Source organism: Hemitrygon akajei, chromosome 10 (genome assembly GCF_048418815.1).
Source record: "Hemitrygon akajei chromosome 10, sHemAka1.3, whole genome shotgun sequence".
Lineage (NCBI taxonomy): Eukaryota > Metazoa > Chordata > Chondrichthyes > Myliobatiformes > Dasyatidae > Hemitrygon > Hemitrygon akajei.
Window position 1 is genome coordinate 27,868,766 of NC_133133.1, and position 17,996 is coordinate 27,886,761.

The 17,996-nt window shown below is 42.7% G+C and overlaps 1 protein-coding gene across 1 annotated transcript in view; it reads left to right on the forward strand.

The window, feature by feature from the left end:
• Window positions 1-17,534, forward strand: part of LOC140734249 (transmembrane protein 164-like) — a 152,289-nt gene extending 134,755 nt beyond the window's left edge. Inside the window, exon 6 of the mRNA XM_073057961.1 lies at window positions 12,741-17,534. Coding sequence (XP_072914062.1) covers window positions 12,741-12,947 — 207 coding nt within the window. The 3' untranslated portion in view covers window positions 12,948-17,534. The remainder of the gene's footprint in view (window positions 1-12,740) is intronic.
• Window positions 17,535-17,996: the final 462 nt, after the last annotated feature.

Sequence of the window (17,996 nt, forward strand, 5' to 3'; positions counted from 1 at the left end):
ACCCTCTGACTAAAGTAATTTCTCCGCATCTCTGTTCTAAATGGATGTCCTTCAATCCTGAAATTGTGCTCTCTTGTCCTAGATTCCCCTACCATGGGAAAAAACTTTGCCGTATCTAATCTGTTCAGGTCTCTTAACATTTGGAATGTTTCTATGAGACCCCCCTCATTCTCCTGAACTCCAGGGAATACAGCCCAAGAGCCGCCAGATGTTCCTCGTATGATAACTCTTTCATTCCTGGAATCATTCTCGCGAATCTTCTCTGAACCCTCTCCAATGTCAGTATATCCTTTCTAAAATAAGGATCCCAATACTGCACACAATACGCCAAGTGTGGTCTCACAAGTGCCTTTTAAAGCCTCAACATCACATCCCTGCTCTTGTATTCTATACCTCTAGAAATGAATGCCAACATTGCATTACGTTCTTCACCACCGACTCAGCCTGGAGGTTGATCTTTAGGGTATCCTGCACAAGGACTCTCAAGTCCCTTTGCATCTCTGCATTTTGAATTTTCTCCTTATCTAAATAATAGTCTGCACATTTATTTCTTCCACAAAAGTGCATGACCATCCACTTTCCAACATTGTATTTCATTTGCCACTTCTTTGCCCATTCCCCTAAACTATCTAAGTCTCTCTGTAGGCTCTCTGGTTCCTCAACACTACCCGCTTCTCCACCTATCTTTGTATCATCGGCAAATTTAGCCACAAATCCATTAATCCCATAGTCCAAATCATTGACATGTATCTTAAAAAGCAGCGGTCCCAACACCGACCCCTGTGGAACTCCAGTGGTAACCGGAAGCCAGCCAGAATGGGATCCCTTTATTCCCATTCTCTGTTTTCTGCCAATCAGCCAATGCTCCACCCATGCTAGTAACTGCCCTGTAATTCCATGGGTTCTTATCTTGCTAAGCAGCTTCATGTGTGGCACCTTGTCAAAGGCCTTCTGAAAATCCAAGTACACCACATCTACTGCTTCTCCTTTGTCTATCCTGCTTGGAATTTTCTGAAAAATTTGCTGTAGGTTTGTCAGGCAGGATTTTCCTTTCAGGAAACCATGCTGGCTTTGGTCTATCCTGTCATGTGCCTCCAGGTACTCTGTAATCTCATCCTTAACAAACGATTCCAACAACTTCCCAACCACTGATGTCAGGCTAACAGGTCTATAGTTTCCTTTCAGCTGCCTCATACCTTTCCTAAATATTGGAATAACATTTGCAATTTTCCAGTCATCCGGTACAATACCAGATGTCTTTCACTGTGAAAACTGATGCAAAATACACATTCAGTTCCTCTGCCATCTCTGTGTCTCTCATTACAATATCTCCAGCATCATTTTCTATTGGTCCTATATCTACGCTCAACTCTCTCTGACCCTTTAGTATCTTCTTTGATATTAGTCACCAGATTCCTTTCATAATTCTTCTTTTCCTTTCTAATGACCTTCTTAGTTTCCTTCTGAAAGTTTTTAAAAACTTCCCACTAGCTTTGGCTTCCTTGTATGCCCTTTCTTTTGCTTTTACTTTGGCTCTGGCTTCACTTGTCAGCCACAGCAGTGTCCTTCTTCCATTTGAAAATTTCTTCTTATTTGGAATATATCTGTCTTGCACTTCCCTCATTTTTTGCAGAAACTCCAGCCATTGCTGCTCTGCTGTCCTTCCTGCTAGTGTCTCTTTCCAGTTAACCTTCACCATGTCCCCTTTCATGCTACTGTAATTTCCTTTATTCCACTGAAATACCAACACATTGAAATTTAGTTTCTCCTTCTCAAATCTCAATATTCTAAAAAGCCATCCCTTAGAGATTCTACAAATTCTCTCTCTTGAGGTCCAGTACTGGCCTGGTTTTCCCAATCCACTTTCATGTTAAAATCCCCAACAATTATCATGACATTGCCCTTCTGACACGCCTTTTCTATCTCCTGCTGTAATTTGTAACCCACATCCTGGTTGCTGTTTGGAAGCCTGTATACAACTGCCATTAGGGTCCATTTACCCTTGTCATTTCTTAACTCAACCCATAGAGACTCTACCCCTTCCAATCCTAAGTAATCCCTTTCTAATGATTTAATATTATTTCTCATACACAGGGCCACACCACCCCCTCTGCCTACTAATCTATTTTTCCAATACACTGTTTATCCTTGGACATTCATCTCTCAATGGCAGCCATTTTTAGCCAAGTTTCAGAGATGGCCACAACGTCATACTTGCCAATCTGTAGCTAAATTTTAAGATCATCCATTTTATTTCTTATATTGCATGCATTTAAATATAACACTTTCAGTCCAGTATTTGATGCTTTCTGTTTTAACTGCACCACGCTTCTATTCCCATTGGCTGTGATTATGCCTCATCTCCTGCCTTCCTTTCTATCATCTCTGTCGCACACTATCTTTGATTTATTTCTGTTTTCCCCTTCCTCAGCCCTATCACTCCAGTTCCCATCCCCCTGCCAAATTACAGCTCTACTAAACCTCCTTGCTAGGATATTGGACCCCTTTGGGTTCAGGTGTAATCCGTCCTTTTTGTACAGGTCGTACCTCCCCCAGAAGAGGCCCCAATGGAGCAGGAACCTGAAGCCCTGCCCCCTACACCAGTCTCTCAGCCACGCATTAGTATGCCTGATCATACTATTCTTGCACTCGTTAGAACGTGGCACAGGCAGCAATCCTGAAATTACTACCCTGTAGGTCCTGCTTTCCATCTTCCTACCCAACTCCCTGAATTCTCTCTTCAGGACCTCCTCCCTTTTTCTACCTATGTCATTGATACCAATGTGTACCGAGACTTCTGGCTGTTCACCCTCTCCCTTCAGAATACTCTGCACCTGATCCGAGACATCTCGTACCCTGGCACCTGGGAGGCAACACACCACGCAAGTATCTCTATCAGACCAACAGAACCTCCTGTCTGTTCCCCTCACTGTGGAATCCCCTATGAATACCACATTCCTCATCTTCTTCTCTCCCTTCTGCACCACGCAACCAGGCTCAGTGCCAGAGACCAGATTGCCGTGGCCATCCTCTGTCAGGTCACTCCCCCCCCAACAGCGTCCAAAACGAGATGACGATTACTGAGGGGGATGGCCACAGGGCTGCTCTCTACTATCTGAGCTCTTCCCATCCCTTCCCTGACAGTCATATCTTTCCTTAGAGAAGGGATCCAAAACAGCTCACAGTACTCCGTATGGTATTAAGGATGAGATTTTGGGGTATTAAGTTAAGTAAAAACTTCTTCTCCCAGAGAGTTGTGGGGGTCTGAAATGCACTGCCTCGGAAGGCAGTGGAGGCCAATTCTCTGGATGCTTTCAAGAAGGAGCTAGATAGGTATCTTATGGATAGGGGAATCAAGGGATATGGGGACAAGGCAGGAACCGGGTATTGATAGTAGTTGATCAGCCATGATCTCAAAATGGTGGTGCAGGCTCGAAGGGCCGAATGGTCTACTTCTGCACCTATTGTCTATTGTATTTGGATGCACTTGTTAAAATAGGCAAAAGTCAATATGGTTTCCTTAGAGGATATCTTGCCTAACAAATTTGTTGGAGTTCTTTGATGAAAGAACAGTGGTAAGTGTCAGACCCACTTGTTTTCATGTTATACTGTATGTCACTAATTTGGTTGATGGAATTGGTGGCTTTGTGGCCAAAGGTAGATCAAGGGACAGGTAGTGCTATGGAAGCTGGGAGTCTGCTGGGGGACTTACATAGATTAGGAGAACTGGAAAAGAAATGGCAGATGGAATATAGTGTTGGAAAATGTATGATCATGCACTTTGGTAGAAGGAATAAACAAAGAGAAAATTCAAAAATCACAGGTGCAAAGGGACTTCGGAGTCTATGGGCAGGACTCCCTAAGGGTTAAATTGCAGGTTGAGTCGATGGTAGGGAAGACCAATGTCAGTATTAATTTCCAGTGGACTAGAATATAAAAGCTGAGGCTTTTATAAGGCTTTGGTCAGACCACACGGAATACTGTGAGCTGTTTTGAGTCCCTTCTGTAAGGAAAGATGTGCTGGTTTTGGAGAGGGTCCAGGAAAGTGATTCCAGGAATGGAAGGGTATGAGGAGCATTGGATGATTCTGAGCCTGTACTCAGTTTAGAAGAATGGTTGGGGTGGGGGGTCATTTCTCATTGAAACCTAGCAAGTATTGATAAGTCTAGATAGTGGATGAGCAGAGGATTTTTTCCTATAATGGGGGAGTCTCGGACCAGAGGGCACGGCTTCAGAATAGAAGGTTGTCCATTTAGAACAGAGTTGAGGAAGATCTTATTTCACCAGAGGTTAGTGAATCTGGAATTCATTGTCACATAATTTGGAGGACCAGTCACTGGGTTTATTTAAAGTGGACGGCGATAGGTTCTTGATTAGTAAGGGCACCAAAGGTTACGGGGAGAAGGCAGGAGAATGGGGTTGAATGGGAGAATAAATCAGTCATGATGGAATGGTGGAGCAGACTCTGTAGGGTGAATGGCCTAATTCTGCTCCTATGTCTTCAGGTCCTATGGTCTAAGAGGGTGGATTGTGTACTTTTTACACTCTGTGTAAAGAAGTTACCTTGCAGGTCTCTGTAAAATTGCTTCCCTATTATCTTGTATCAATGCTGTTTAGTTCTTAACTTCCCAACCTTGGAGCAATGAGTGCTGAAGGCCAGCATGCCAAAGACCCTCTTCACCACGCTGTCTGCTTGCACAGATGCTTTCAATGAACTGTGCACGCGTGTACTCCCTGGTAGTTCCATTTCACAACACTTGTCAATGTCCTGTCATTCACTACATTGATTCTACCCTGGTTTAACTGGCCAAAATACATCACTGAACTTGGTAAAGTTGAAATCCTCAGCCCATCTCTCAAACTTATCAAGATCAATTTGTAATTCATTGTATCCTTCACTGTCAACAAGATCCCCTAATTCAGTATCATCGGCACGCTTGCCATATGCTTTCATATCCAAATTATTTCTATAAATAATGAGTAAAAGATCCCAACACTGACTACTAAGACTCCCCACTCAGCACAAGCCTCCAGTTGGGGAATGGGCCCTCAACCATCATCCTCTGCTTCCTATCATTGAGTGAGTTCTGAATCTAATTGCCTCCCTTGTATCCCATGTAATCTAATCTTCCAGATCAGCTGCCATGGACTTTGTCAAAGGTCGTGATAAAGTCTATTTGGATAACAGCCAATACCCTGTCTTCATCTCACTCCTTAGTTACCTCTTCAATCACTTGTAAAACCATGCTGACTATTCTTGATAGATCTTGTCCCTCAGAATTACCTCCAGTAACTTCACTGCAACTGAAGGTAGGCTCACTGTGTTGTAGTTCTCTGGCCTGTCCTTCCCACCCTCTTTGAACAGTGGAACAACATTAACCACCCTCCAGTCTTCTGGAACTTCACCAATGGTGAACAAAGAAGCAAATATCTCTACAAAGGCCTCTGTGATTTTTCTTCCTTGCAGCATAGGTGCTACTCTCTGAAGATGAGGTTTAATTGAAGCTTCGACTGCACTCCATGGTATTTGTAGAAGGTTCTCCATGGTGATGATAGTTTCATACATCAGAGAAACAAACTTCAGTCCACTGGCCCACTCATCAACCAAATGCACCCATTTACACTAATTCCATTCTTTCCCCCTCAAATTTTACCACTTTTCCACACATTGGGGATAATTTCTAATGGCCAGTTGACCTGTTTAATAATTTGAAGAAAAGCAAGGAAGGTGTACCGACTGTCTTAGCAAATTGACCTTCGAAGATATGTGATCACTATCACACCACTTCATTGTTACATGTTCTGTACAAATTGGCTGCTTTCTTTTGCTTCATTGCAAAAGTGAGTACACATGAAGTTCTTTATTGACTCAAATTATCTTGCAGAGTTATGTGTAAATATTCTGTCGCTATAGCTGTTCCAGGACCACGTGTGTATTTATAGGGCATGCACCCACTGATCTGTTGCTATATGCAGCAGGTTAAATATAGTGGATTTGGAAATATACAGTACTGTACAAAAGTCTTTGGCACATTCTTCGCTATTTGTAATGGACCTGTCTGTTATTTCATCCTCTGTCGGATCCACGCGTGTAATCGCCATTTCTTTGACTTTGTCACATCCTGCAAAGATCGCAAGATCTTCCATCTGCAGACCCCAGAGCCTGCTGGCTCCACCACTAGCAGGCATGAACTTCGGATCGCTGTCCCGTCCGTCGATCTCGGCGGCCCCAGCAACCCAGGGCATATTTAAAACCCAGACTCGAGTACCATCAATGCAGGTTCTAACGACCACGGACACCTTCAAAGCAATTGTGCAGCCTCCAACTGTGACTCCAGGCTGGGTCTTCACGTGCTGCGATTGTGACTCCCGTCTCTCCTTCCCCCACCACCACTCGGCAATCCCCTCTCCCTCAGATCCCGTCGTCAACTCCTGGGCCCTCAGAGGCTCCATCTTCCTCTCACCCCAACCCTCCCCTCTCCACTGACACTACCAGCCTCCCTCCCCCTTTCTGATCCCAGCTCTCATCCGTGCTGGGTCTTTACGATCCCCTCCAATCTTCAACTCTCTGAGGCAGAACGCTCTGTCCTCAGTAAGGGCCTTACCTTTGTCCCCCTGCACCCACTCCTCAGCGAGTTCTGTGTACGCAATGACGCTGAACTCTTCTTCCGCTGGCTCCGTCTTCGAGCCTACTTCTTCAGCATGGACTCTCCCACCCCCACTGATGACCCCTTCTCCCGACTTCAACCCTCCTCCTCTTCATGGACACCGCGCTCTGGTCTTCTGCCTGCTCTGGATCTCTTTATTGCTAACTGCTGACAGGACAGCAACCTTCTCGACTTCACCACACCTTGTTCCAATTCCAACCTTACTATAAAACCTGCTGATAAGGGGGGCACTGTTGTAGTCTGGCGTACTGACCTCTAACTGGCCGAGGCACAGCAACAACTCACTGATACCTCCTCTTATTTACCCCTCGATCATGACCCCACTAAGGAGCACCAGGCCACTATCTCCCACACCATCACCAACCTTATCAGCTCTGGGGATCTCCCATCCACTGCCTCCAACCTCATAGTTCCCACACCCCGCACTTCCCGTTTCTATCTCCTACCCAAGATCCACAAACCTGCCTGTCCAGGTAGACCCATTGTCTCAGCTTGCTCCTGCCCCACTGAACTCATTTCTGCATATCTCGACACTGTTTTATCCCCCCTTGTTCAATCCCTTCCCACCTATATTTGGGACACTTCTCACGCTTTGAATTTTTTCAATGATTTTAAGTCCCTATATACCTCCATCCCCCACCAGGAAGGTCTCAAAGCTCTCCACTTCTTTTTGGATTCCAGACCTAACCAGTTCTCCTCTTCCACCACTCTCCTCCGTTTTGGGGAATTAGTCTCGACTCTCAATAATTTCTCCTTTGGCTCCTCCCACTTCCTCCAAATCAAAGGTATAGCCATGGGGCCCCTGTATGGGTTCCAGCTATGCCTGCCTTTTTTGTTGGCTTTGTGAAACAGTCCATGTTCCAAGCCTATATGGGTATCCGTCCCCCTCTCTTCCTTCAAATCTCTTACTATCTCTTCTTTCAGTTAGTGCTGACGAAGGGTCTCGGCCCGAAACGTTGACTGTACTTCTCCCTATAGATGCTGCCTGTCCTGCTGCATCCCACCAGCATTTTGTCTGTGTTGCTTGAATTCCCAGCATCTGCAGATTTCCTTGTGTGTGGCACATATATATGGCTAGGGTGCCCAAGACTTTTGAACAGTACTGTATTTGTCAACGTGGAGCGGAGTGCAAGTTTGTAAGTCTGACAGGAGCTGAGAATGGTGAGGGTGGAAGGTCATGGGAGTGGTATGGGACAGATAGCAGAGAAGGAGTGCCGGGGTGGGGTGGCGTGGATGCAGACACTCTGAGACACCAGGTAAAAGTAATTTGATTGGTTTATTGATCATTACAGAATGTCTCTCTGGTGCATCCCACTCCCCACCTTCTCCCTTCCCCTTTTCCCAACTATGATTTGTGTCTCCCTGCCCTCTTCCAACTCTCAGTCCACAACAGAACCGTATCAAAATCAGATTTATCATCACACGCATGTCATGAAATTTGTGTTCCCCCCCCCCCCCCCCCCCCCCCCTAGGATCGCAGCATAATACATAAAATGACTTCAGTACTGTGCAAAAGTCTTGGGTACCCTAGACTTTGGCGCAGTACTGTGCTTGTGTACGTGATGCTTATCTGCAAACTTTAGTCAGGGATTTCATTTTTAATGTCTCAATAAAAGTGAAACTTTGGTTTATTTAAGTCTTTGACTAACTCTTCGCAATGATTCATTGTAAATTAGTAGGGTCTTTATATTTTCCAAAGCCTCTAAATATTAGCTGGAACAACAGTGATGGTGAAGAAACTGAAAAGCAGGCTAGAGACTGGAGCTATTTTTAGTTGAGTGGATGCACGACCATGTAGCAGGGTATGGGATTGCTCATTTGAGAGTCAATGTTTAGCAGAAAGGGCAATTATTGTTGTAAGCTGTTATGTTAATAACATGGTGTGTTGCAGCTGTCATTCTCCAAAGGGAGCTCCGACTTCAAGTGGATATTAATTATCTCTGTAGAGGAGGATGAGTATTGCAAGGCCAGTTAATTCCATTTTAGCCCTTCAAATGTGGGATGGAATGTAGAATAATTCATTTCCAGTTTCATGACAGGGTGGCCTTTTGCAGGAAAGAACCCAAGTCTGGCCAACACACTACAGTCAAAAATATAATTAGAAAGTAAGGAGGAGTTCTCACAAAGAGCAGACACCGATTATACAGCAGATATGTGGGAACGTTCTTTAAAAAATCTGGCGTTCCACTGAGATGTGGTAACCCTTTTCCTTGTCAATCATGAGTCTTGGAATGAAAAAAATTTCTTTTTTTTTAAAGAAAGAGCTACATAGATTCCTGATAAGCAAGTAGAGTGAAGGTTACCAGTGGGAGATTAAAACGTGAAGTTCAGATGTAGTCAGATCAGCTGTAACCTTATTAAGTGACGGGGCTAGGCTCAAGGAGCCAAATGGCCCACACCTACTATTTCCACAGAAAGAAATCTGCCAGACCTACTAGTGGAATTGTCTCCTAGCCACCTCGCCAATCCAGGAGCAAAAAGGGGTGGACAATCAATGCGACATTGACAGAGATGCTGACTTCCCATGAAAACAAACTAAAATACAGTCTCAAGATCTGTGAAATTGAACACAAATATCACTAATGTTCATTTGATCTATGAGGAATCAGTAGAACATTGGTTTTATTCAATAGTTCTGCTCCTTTTTATTAAGGAGAACATATAGCAGCTTTGCAGTAAACTTTACAGCCACACTTTGCAATTAGAATCATGTTTATTATCTCTGACATATGTCGTAAAATTTATGGCTTTGTGGCAGCAGTACAGCATAAGACTTAAAAATGACTATAAGTTACAAAATAAATAGTGCAAAATTTGTACAATGAGGTAGTGATTATGGGTTTGTGGACGGTTCAGTAATCTGCTGGTGGAAGAGAAGAAGCTGTAACTAGACTGCTGAGTGTGGGTCCTCTGGTTCGTGCACCTCGGCTCCAGTGGTAGTAATGTGAAGAGGTAATACCGCTGGATAGTGAGGGTCTTTAATGCCTTCTTGAAGAACCAGTGGTGGGGAGGTTTGTGCCCATGATGAAATTGGCTGTGTCTGCAACCCTCTGCTGCCTCTTCCAGTCTTGTGCATTGGAGATGCCATACTACGCTGTGATGCAACCCGTCATGACGCACTTCATCATAGATCTGTAAACATTTGCTGGAGTATCAAATCTTCTCAAATTCGTAAGGAAATGGAGCCACCCTCATGATTGCGTGGATGTGTTGGGCCCAGGATTGATCCTCTGAGATGTGGACATCCGGTGATACACTCTTTTGTTGACTTCAGTTGACGAATATTTGTCAGGACTCTGCTGATCCTTTTTGGAAGAGGGTAACCTGAGTGTGCGAACTTGGCTTTAGTTTCTGATCTAGACAGTGGCATCTGAAACAGGGCTCCAGCTCATCAGTCCTGCACTGATGTGTCATCTTCAGCTGTTGTGCTCTGTTCGCACAGCTTGAAACCGCAATCTTCTGATTAGTGTCAGAGCGCTCCCCATCGAGGCAGGGAAAACACTGAAGAGAGTGTTTCCCCCAACATCAGATGTTTGAGCTTCAGGGAATAAATAGCTTTTTGAAATAAAAGTCACATGCAGTGCCATGTGCTAGCAATAGCAGAACTCTGTGTATATCAGTAGGTAGCTGGAGTGATGGTGTTGGGGAAGGGATTCTGATTCCTGGGAAGTGGGGACCACTGGGGAAGGTGGGCAAACGGGTGGTCCTTGGGCTGTGTTGGGGGAGATGGGCAAACGGAAGAAGTGCTACTCCTGCCCCCACACTTCTTCCCTCACCACCATCCCAGGCCCCAGACAGTCCTTTCAGGTGAGGCAGCACTTCATCTGCGAGTCAACTGGGGTGATATACTGTATCCGGTGCTCCCGATGTGGCCATTTATACATTGGGGAGACCCGCCGCAGACTGGGAGACCGTTTCGCCGAACACCGGTGCTCGGTCCTCCAGCAGTGGCGGGATCTCCCTGTGGCCACACACTTCAATTCCACAGACCACTCCCACTCTGACATGTCTGTCCATGGCCTCCTCTACCGTCAAGATGAGGCCACACGCAGGTCGATGGAGCAATACCTTATCTCCCGCCTAGGTAGCCTCCTACCTGCCGGCATGAACATCCAACTCACAGACCTCCGTTGATACCCCTGCCCCCCCTTACCCCATCCCTATCTATAATTTTAGTCTGGTTCTCTTTGTCTCTCTTTCCCCCCCTCACTATAATCTCCCCCCAGCCCTACCTTTCTTTCTCTTTTATTTCCCATAATTCTCCACCTTCCCCCTAGCCCATTTCCCTCCAGCCTATCACTTCCCAGCTCTCTACTTCATCCCTCCCCCCACTTCTTATCCCCCCTCGACCATCCCATGTTACTTCACTCCTGATGAAGGGTTTCGGCCCAAAACGTTGTCACTACCTCCTCCCATAGATGCTGTCTGGCCTGCTGAGTTCTGCCAGCATTTTGTTTTTTTATTTGCTTCCTAGTCTGTTGAGAGGTTTTAAACTGGAATAGCAAGGGGGAGTTCTTACTAAGCTTGTTTTTACTAATTAACTAGTTTGAAAAAATACCTATATATACTAGTCTGTAGGTAATTAATGTACTAGTGCAACTTCTGTGATCTCAGCCAAAAGCATCTCAATTTTCTGAAGCATGTATGTTACAATTTTTCATGTATGTTCCACTTCCCTTATGTGATGTGGGAAATCACAAGGGTGCCAGGCTCACAGTTTCAACCTGTTTTGCAAATAGGTACATCCAGTTATATTGGTGCTGTTAGAGGCATAGTTCCAGGGTGACTGACAATGGGAACTCAGCGCCCTGGAGAATTCAATACTTGAGAAGGAAAATGAACAAAGAAAAAGAGATGAGATAGTGTTTGTAAAAGAGGAGATGAATGTGACTGTGAAGGCAGACATTAGCTCAGAAATCAGGAATTTATGTAGATAGGGCTCAGAAGCACCTTTGGACAAAAACCTGGGAGGGTTTGTCAGTGGCTCTCCTAATGATAGTTTTAATTGCTGTTTGGGGAATCGAGAACATGGAACCTTCCTTCCCTAGAATTGCTCTGGCGTAGGGAACAAAATTAGCATTAATTATTGAACTTACTTGTATCTGTGCTGCCTGTTTAGAAATTGTGAAGCAACTGATTTTTGTACTCTCTTCCACTCCAGGCAATAGTTGTCACACTCTCTCTGCAGGGTCTTCTTTCCCTACTCCGGTTCAGATTCATTTATCTATCGAAACATAGAGCAAAATGTGTCAACACAACTCACTCCTGACAGGGTTCATTTGGGGTGCCACGTTAGCACAACGGCGCCGGAGTTCTGAGCTCAATTCTGGCATCTCCTGTAAGGAAGTTTGTGTGGCATTCCCCTGTGCGTGTGGGTCTCCTCCGGGTGCTCCGGTTTCCTCCCACTGTCCAAAGGTGTACCAGTTAGTTGGTTAATTGGTCATTGGAAATGGTCCTCTGGGTAGGCTAGGGTCAAATCGATGGGTTGCTGGGCTTGATGGGCCACAAGGGCCCATTCTGCACTGTACCTCGAAATAAAAAAAAAACAGGTAAGCCCATCTCCCCTCTCTCCCACCACCTACTAACACTTCCTCCTCTCCCTACTCAGCAATGTCTCTCCCTTCCTTTTCAAAAGGATCTTTCTTTTTCCCCCTGCCTTGTGGGATAATGGATTACACTAGCTACTTCCCGTCTACAGACTGGAATTTATACCACCAAGGACACCATGTCCCAGCCATAAAATAAACAATCTCAAGTTGGCAGGACTGTAAAAAAGCAAGACATTAGAAGTTTTAAAAAAAAAGTCACTTGTATCTTTGTCATAGAGGAAAATGTCTTTAAATAGAAGCTATACTTACTGGGTTGGCTGCTTCTGTTAATGTTCCAGTCAAGACTGATGACTCCAAATAATTGTTGCAGGTATAAATCCACTACTGTGTGTTAATAACTGTTTAAAGATGTAAAATAAAATTCTGCTCCACAAACAATGCTGCCAATAAAATGGACCATAGTCCCTTAAGGACAGTTCAGTTGCAAAGTGCTAAGTTTTGACTATTTTGTTGTATATTTAAGGTCACGGAGGTTAACCTGAACAACATGCTCTGTCCTGCGATATCCGACCCCTTCTACAGCTCCTGGTATCGGATCTGGGCATCGGCACATCAAACAGTGATGACGGTGACACACGGAAAGCTGGTCACTCTCCTGTTCTACATTGCTGCTCCAGCTCGCAAGTATCTGGTGGATGTGGTCAAGCTGCCAATCAAGAAATTTGTTTGAATCATTGCAGCAAATGTTTTCCAGAAATGTACGTCACTTAGGCAAATGCTAGAAACTGGAAAAGAGAAGATTCTAAAAGGGGGATTTTTAAAAAAATATTTTGTTGACTGCAGTCAATGACTCAGGAGCTTTAAGGGAGCTTTATCTGAAATAGTTTTATACTTTTGTAATACATAATGAAAGTGGCTGTGCACAGAGGTTTAAAATTTCAGATTAAATGAGCAAGTTCAAAAAGGGAAGTTGTCGTTCAGAACAAATTTGAGAGACAGATAGAGGAAAATACTGGGCCAGATACGTTGCTCTTTTCCCTTTGCCATTCATTACCTCAGTCACGAGTGTTGTGTCTAGAACATACCCACCCAAATATCTTTGCTTGTGCGTTTGAAAAAGATGGATCGCATACTTGTGTCTGACTCGTAAACAACATTGATGAAAAATTGGTTCTATTTATTTGTATTAACTTTTTATCCATGCAGTTAAGAGTGAGGCTTGTTTACTCAGATAGAATTGAGAATACTGCAAGATCACAGAGTCCAAATGTGGAAGGTGGTGGCATTTGCAATCAGCTTGCATGAACTCACCTAATTCTTCCATCACTGATTAATTTTGTTTCCAATTGATGTGATGTATCGATCATATTCCTGCACCTGCCTGGCCTAAAAGGACGTGTGATGGCTGCTACTGTAAGGAATTGGTTTGTTCCATCCCAGGAGATGTCCCTACAAAAAAAAGACTTGGCCAGGAGAATTTGCAAGTTGAGTACATTTGAAAACCTAATGCACTGTCTCTCAGCACCCACTTTTACTTCCCTGTTGCTGAATTTACATCGTTGTGAGGAAAGACGATAGTTCTGCCTCACATTGCCACATGCTGTTACCCAGACGATTCTTTGGAGAGAAATGCGTTAAGAAGGGTGGAGCTATTTTACATGTATGAAAACAATGTTTTAGATGCATTTGCTGCATTTAATTCCTCCTAAAAAAAATTGAAATTTCATCCATTTTTGTTTAATAATGATGGTCACTTGTGCTTTGATGTGTTGTTTATGTTATCAAAAATTTGATGTACCTGTTAAAATGGTTTATACGTGGTCACACAAGCAAACCTTGGCCTGCAGCTCAGCAAGCATATTCCAAAATCATGTCGGTTTCCCACTCCATTAACAGGAAAACATCTTTCAAATCTAAAGTAGCTGTCATATGTAATTTAAAGGTCCTTAATGTTTTATTGATACAGTGGAATGTCATTTAGACCACGTTTTATATTTTTATGGTACGTGCAATGAGAAGATGGAAAGAAATGAGGCTGAGTTATAATCAGTGTTTGACTCATTTCTTATTTGTCTGACTGGCTATCTGCTGCAAATAGTATTAGTCTCCATTTCAAGGAAGGCAGCTATGCAAATTTCTAAGGGGTTTTATTTTGTATTCCTGAAAAATCCCATTTCTAGAATTTTGCTGATGCTCAAATTGAATAAGCACAATGGTTAAAAAAAAAGAAGCTTTTTCAATGTGGGGAAATATCTTGCAGTGATCATTTGTTTCAGTGATGTGGATAACTTGAAGAAACATAAATACAAGCTAACCAGCATCTTATTCCCCTCCATTTCACCTGTACAACATAATTCCTCATGAAAGCAATTTATAATTTCTTACCATAAGCAAAACATGATTTATTTCTATACACAGAAAAAGAAGTTTGAGTTGGAAGCCTTTTGGTGGGGAGTACATTGATATTTTTAAATTGTGCTTATTATTAAATTCTCCCTTACTGATTTGTTTCTTTTACTAAATCGGAGCTTTTTTTGGTCATTGGGCTTGTAAATTGTATTGAAATTGCCGCTAAATCACTGTATTGCTATTCCCTCCTTTTCCCACTACGTGATTCTGGCAGTCTATCACAAAGAATGTTTCGATGGTTAGTTAATCCTGCTTCTCTAGGAATGCAATGGAAAGCATTTTGGAACCTGAGACAGTGCCTTTCCTCTTCTCCAGGTGGGATTTCAGCTCACTGGAATTAGCGAAAAAGCAACTTTCCCAAAACTAATTGTGTTAGGCCCACTCCATGATTGAGGGACTTTAATCTTCTGACACTGGTTTGTTGATGGTCAAAAGGCAGTGGTTTACTGGATGAAAGCTTCATTTGCTTTTCATGTTTTCTGCACATAAAACAATTCTGCATCTGATACATAGTTTGTGCTATTTCCACCTGGTTAACAATGACACAATGCAACCGGCATCCTCAAGCCCAGAAGAGGAAATTGTAGTGGTGATTCATCACTGTTTAACGTGCTATATGTACTGTAAAGATGAGCGCACAAATAGATTAGGCCAAGGTGCCCTCTTCAATTAAAGTGGCTTCCTCACCCTCAGAGGGCTGTTAGTTATTTAAGTAAAAATGCTTGTTAATTGTGAAGTGATCCTTCAGAAGCGGATGGAAAAAATATAAGCCATTAAGTCCCAATGTTGCCATATAATTTTCCTACAACAATGAGAAAATATTAACTATAAGTGGAATCAGCCTTAGGTTCCTTGAGCTTTTGCCATCATTCTATGGAATTATGACAAGCCTTCCTCATCAGGTTCACTTTCCAGCCTGGTCACCATATTGGTTATGATGTCCTTAATGTAGGAAATTATTTTGAACATCAACTCAGTGTACTAAATATGTACAGCTCTCTAGAATCACAAAAATTAATAACCCTCTGTGTTTAGAAATGTTTACCTCTCCTCAATTCCAAATGGCCTAATCTGAGATTATCTCCTAACTGGCAAGGCCTGAGACTGTCTCCTAAATTTGCAATTCTGCAGACTGAGCTTTGTCCCTTTGTTTCCCTCAGAATCATTGACATCACCTGTAAACTCCTTATTCACATCACTCCTCATACAACAATCCCCATCTCAGGAAAATGGGATTTAACTATCAGAAAGATACACTCTAGAGCCTATGCTCTACTAACTGTATTTTTTAAATAGTTAACCTGGATTCAGGAATTTTAAGAAAAAAATTGTGGTATCAATGTAATACTATTTGAAACTGTTAAGTGCAAACGAAGGCATTAGTTGAAAATTGTGTTTTGAGAAGTCAAAAACCAGATGTGAATTTTGTAATGCCTAAATGAGTGGTAGAGAATGGATGGCATTTCAATGATTCATGCCTTTGGGGTACATTTTATAAAATGGCTTCTTTTACACTGCCTTTTCTACAGCCCCACAGGGAAGTGCAGACTGAAGATGTTCCAAATCCACAGTGAGATCTTTCTGTAATATTAAAGGCACAACAAACTTATGCAAAGGCCTTATTGCTGATGCAACTAAATCCACAAAACAAGGATGCCTGTGTTGAGATGATGACGTTTTGGGGGGTTTTTTGGTGAGAAAGAGGGCTTAACCCTAGAAGCTGTAAAATAAAAAGCCTAAGCTTTGCTATTTTCCCCCATATTTTGATAAGATACTTTTCAAAGTTGCTGAATAGCTTCAAGATTATGTGGCCTTCTTAAATAAATCTGCAAACCTTTTAGAAGTACTGATATGCCAACTCAGGGAGACAAGGAACTGCTTGGAATCATCTAGTCAGTAAAACTGAAAACTAGATGGATGTCTTAGAGGTATTTATTTCCAGGACTTTCCCTTTTACTGCTTTTAGCTAGGGAATATCAAGGGGCCAGCAAAAAAACATGTGATAATGACAGTGCTGTATTTTAATATTTCAAACAGATGTTTTCAGTTGACTTGCTGTTCTGAAATTTCACTGGCATCCGATACTTGTGGCTTTGGTCAGGTGTGTACCTCACTTAGAATGTTTTTTTAATGAAAATTTTCAAATAGAATATTGATACTTACAGACTTATAAGGAAAAAGGAAGTTTGTAGCTACCTTTGGAGAATGGCACATATTATAAGTGAGATTTTGTGTAGTTTTTAAAGAAAGGAAATCACTTCAAGCTGCTGCTTTTGCAATTATGTCTGCATAGTGAAATTTGTTATTGGAAGCATTTTATCACAAGCCACTTATTTCTAAACATAGTTTGCTTTCTATGTTTATAGAAAATTGGTTATTAAAAGTTTTGCATTTTCATAACTGCCTTGTTAGTTGTGCCCTCAATCTCAAGCCATAGATCAGCATTTTAATAACAAATGTTACAGATTCCAGTATTTTTAACATTTTGTATTATACAGAATCTAAAATTTTGTCCGTGAACTTATACACATTGTGGGGAAGATGATGTAACATTTGGCGTTTCTACTACCTCTGTACAGCATGTTTTTTGAAATACACTATTCCAATCTTGCAATTAATTACACTAAGGAAAATGTGTACTTGGTACCAGAAAATTGAGGATTGTTTTTAGTTAACTTCTAGAGAAGATCTGATCAAAATTTTAATTTACAAGTGTTGCATGTTATTCTAATTAATTATTTCCATCCATTGTGGTCCCCCATTTTTCAATTTGATGTCTTTCTGCAGCATGCGTAACGGCAGTGTAGCACTAATCAAGGCACTGCCTGGCGGGTCGGTACCTCAGCAGCTGAAGGTGCGGCTCTCAGTAGAACAGCAGAGAAGATCAGGGCTGCTCTGAAGCCACAACTAGAGGAGTGAAGAAATCCTGAGGAATTTGCAGCTGGTTAGAAAAATAGGGAGGAGGGCAAGGCAACAGAGGGATTTTGCAATCACAATGAGAAATTTTGAGATGCTGGTTTGGGTATTATGCAGCTCAACATAAGTTGGACTTCATACAGGGATTGGATTCAGGTTTTGGACGTTCACTGTATTGCAGCATAACACGATTACAGTGGCAGCGATCTAGGTTTAGTTCTTTGTACGTTCTCCCCATTACCCAGTGGGTTTCCTCCCTCATTCCAAAGACATACAGGCTAGTAGGTTAAGTGCTGATATGGGTGTAATTGGGCAGAAGAGGCTAGTTGGGCCGGAAGGGCCAGTTAGTGTGCTGTATCTCTAAATGAAAGTTACGGAGGATGAAGGGTGTGAAGCTAGATAGCTGAGCATGAGCTAGTTGAGTTTATAAGTTTAAGAGCATGAAAGGGTGGTG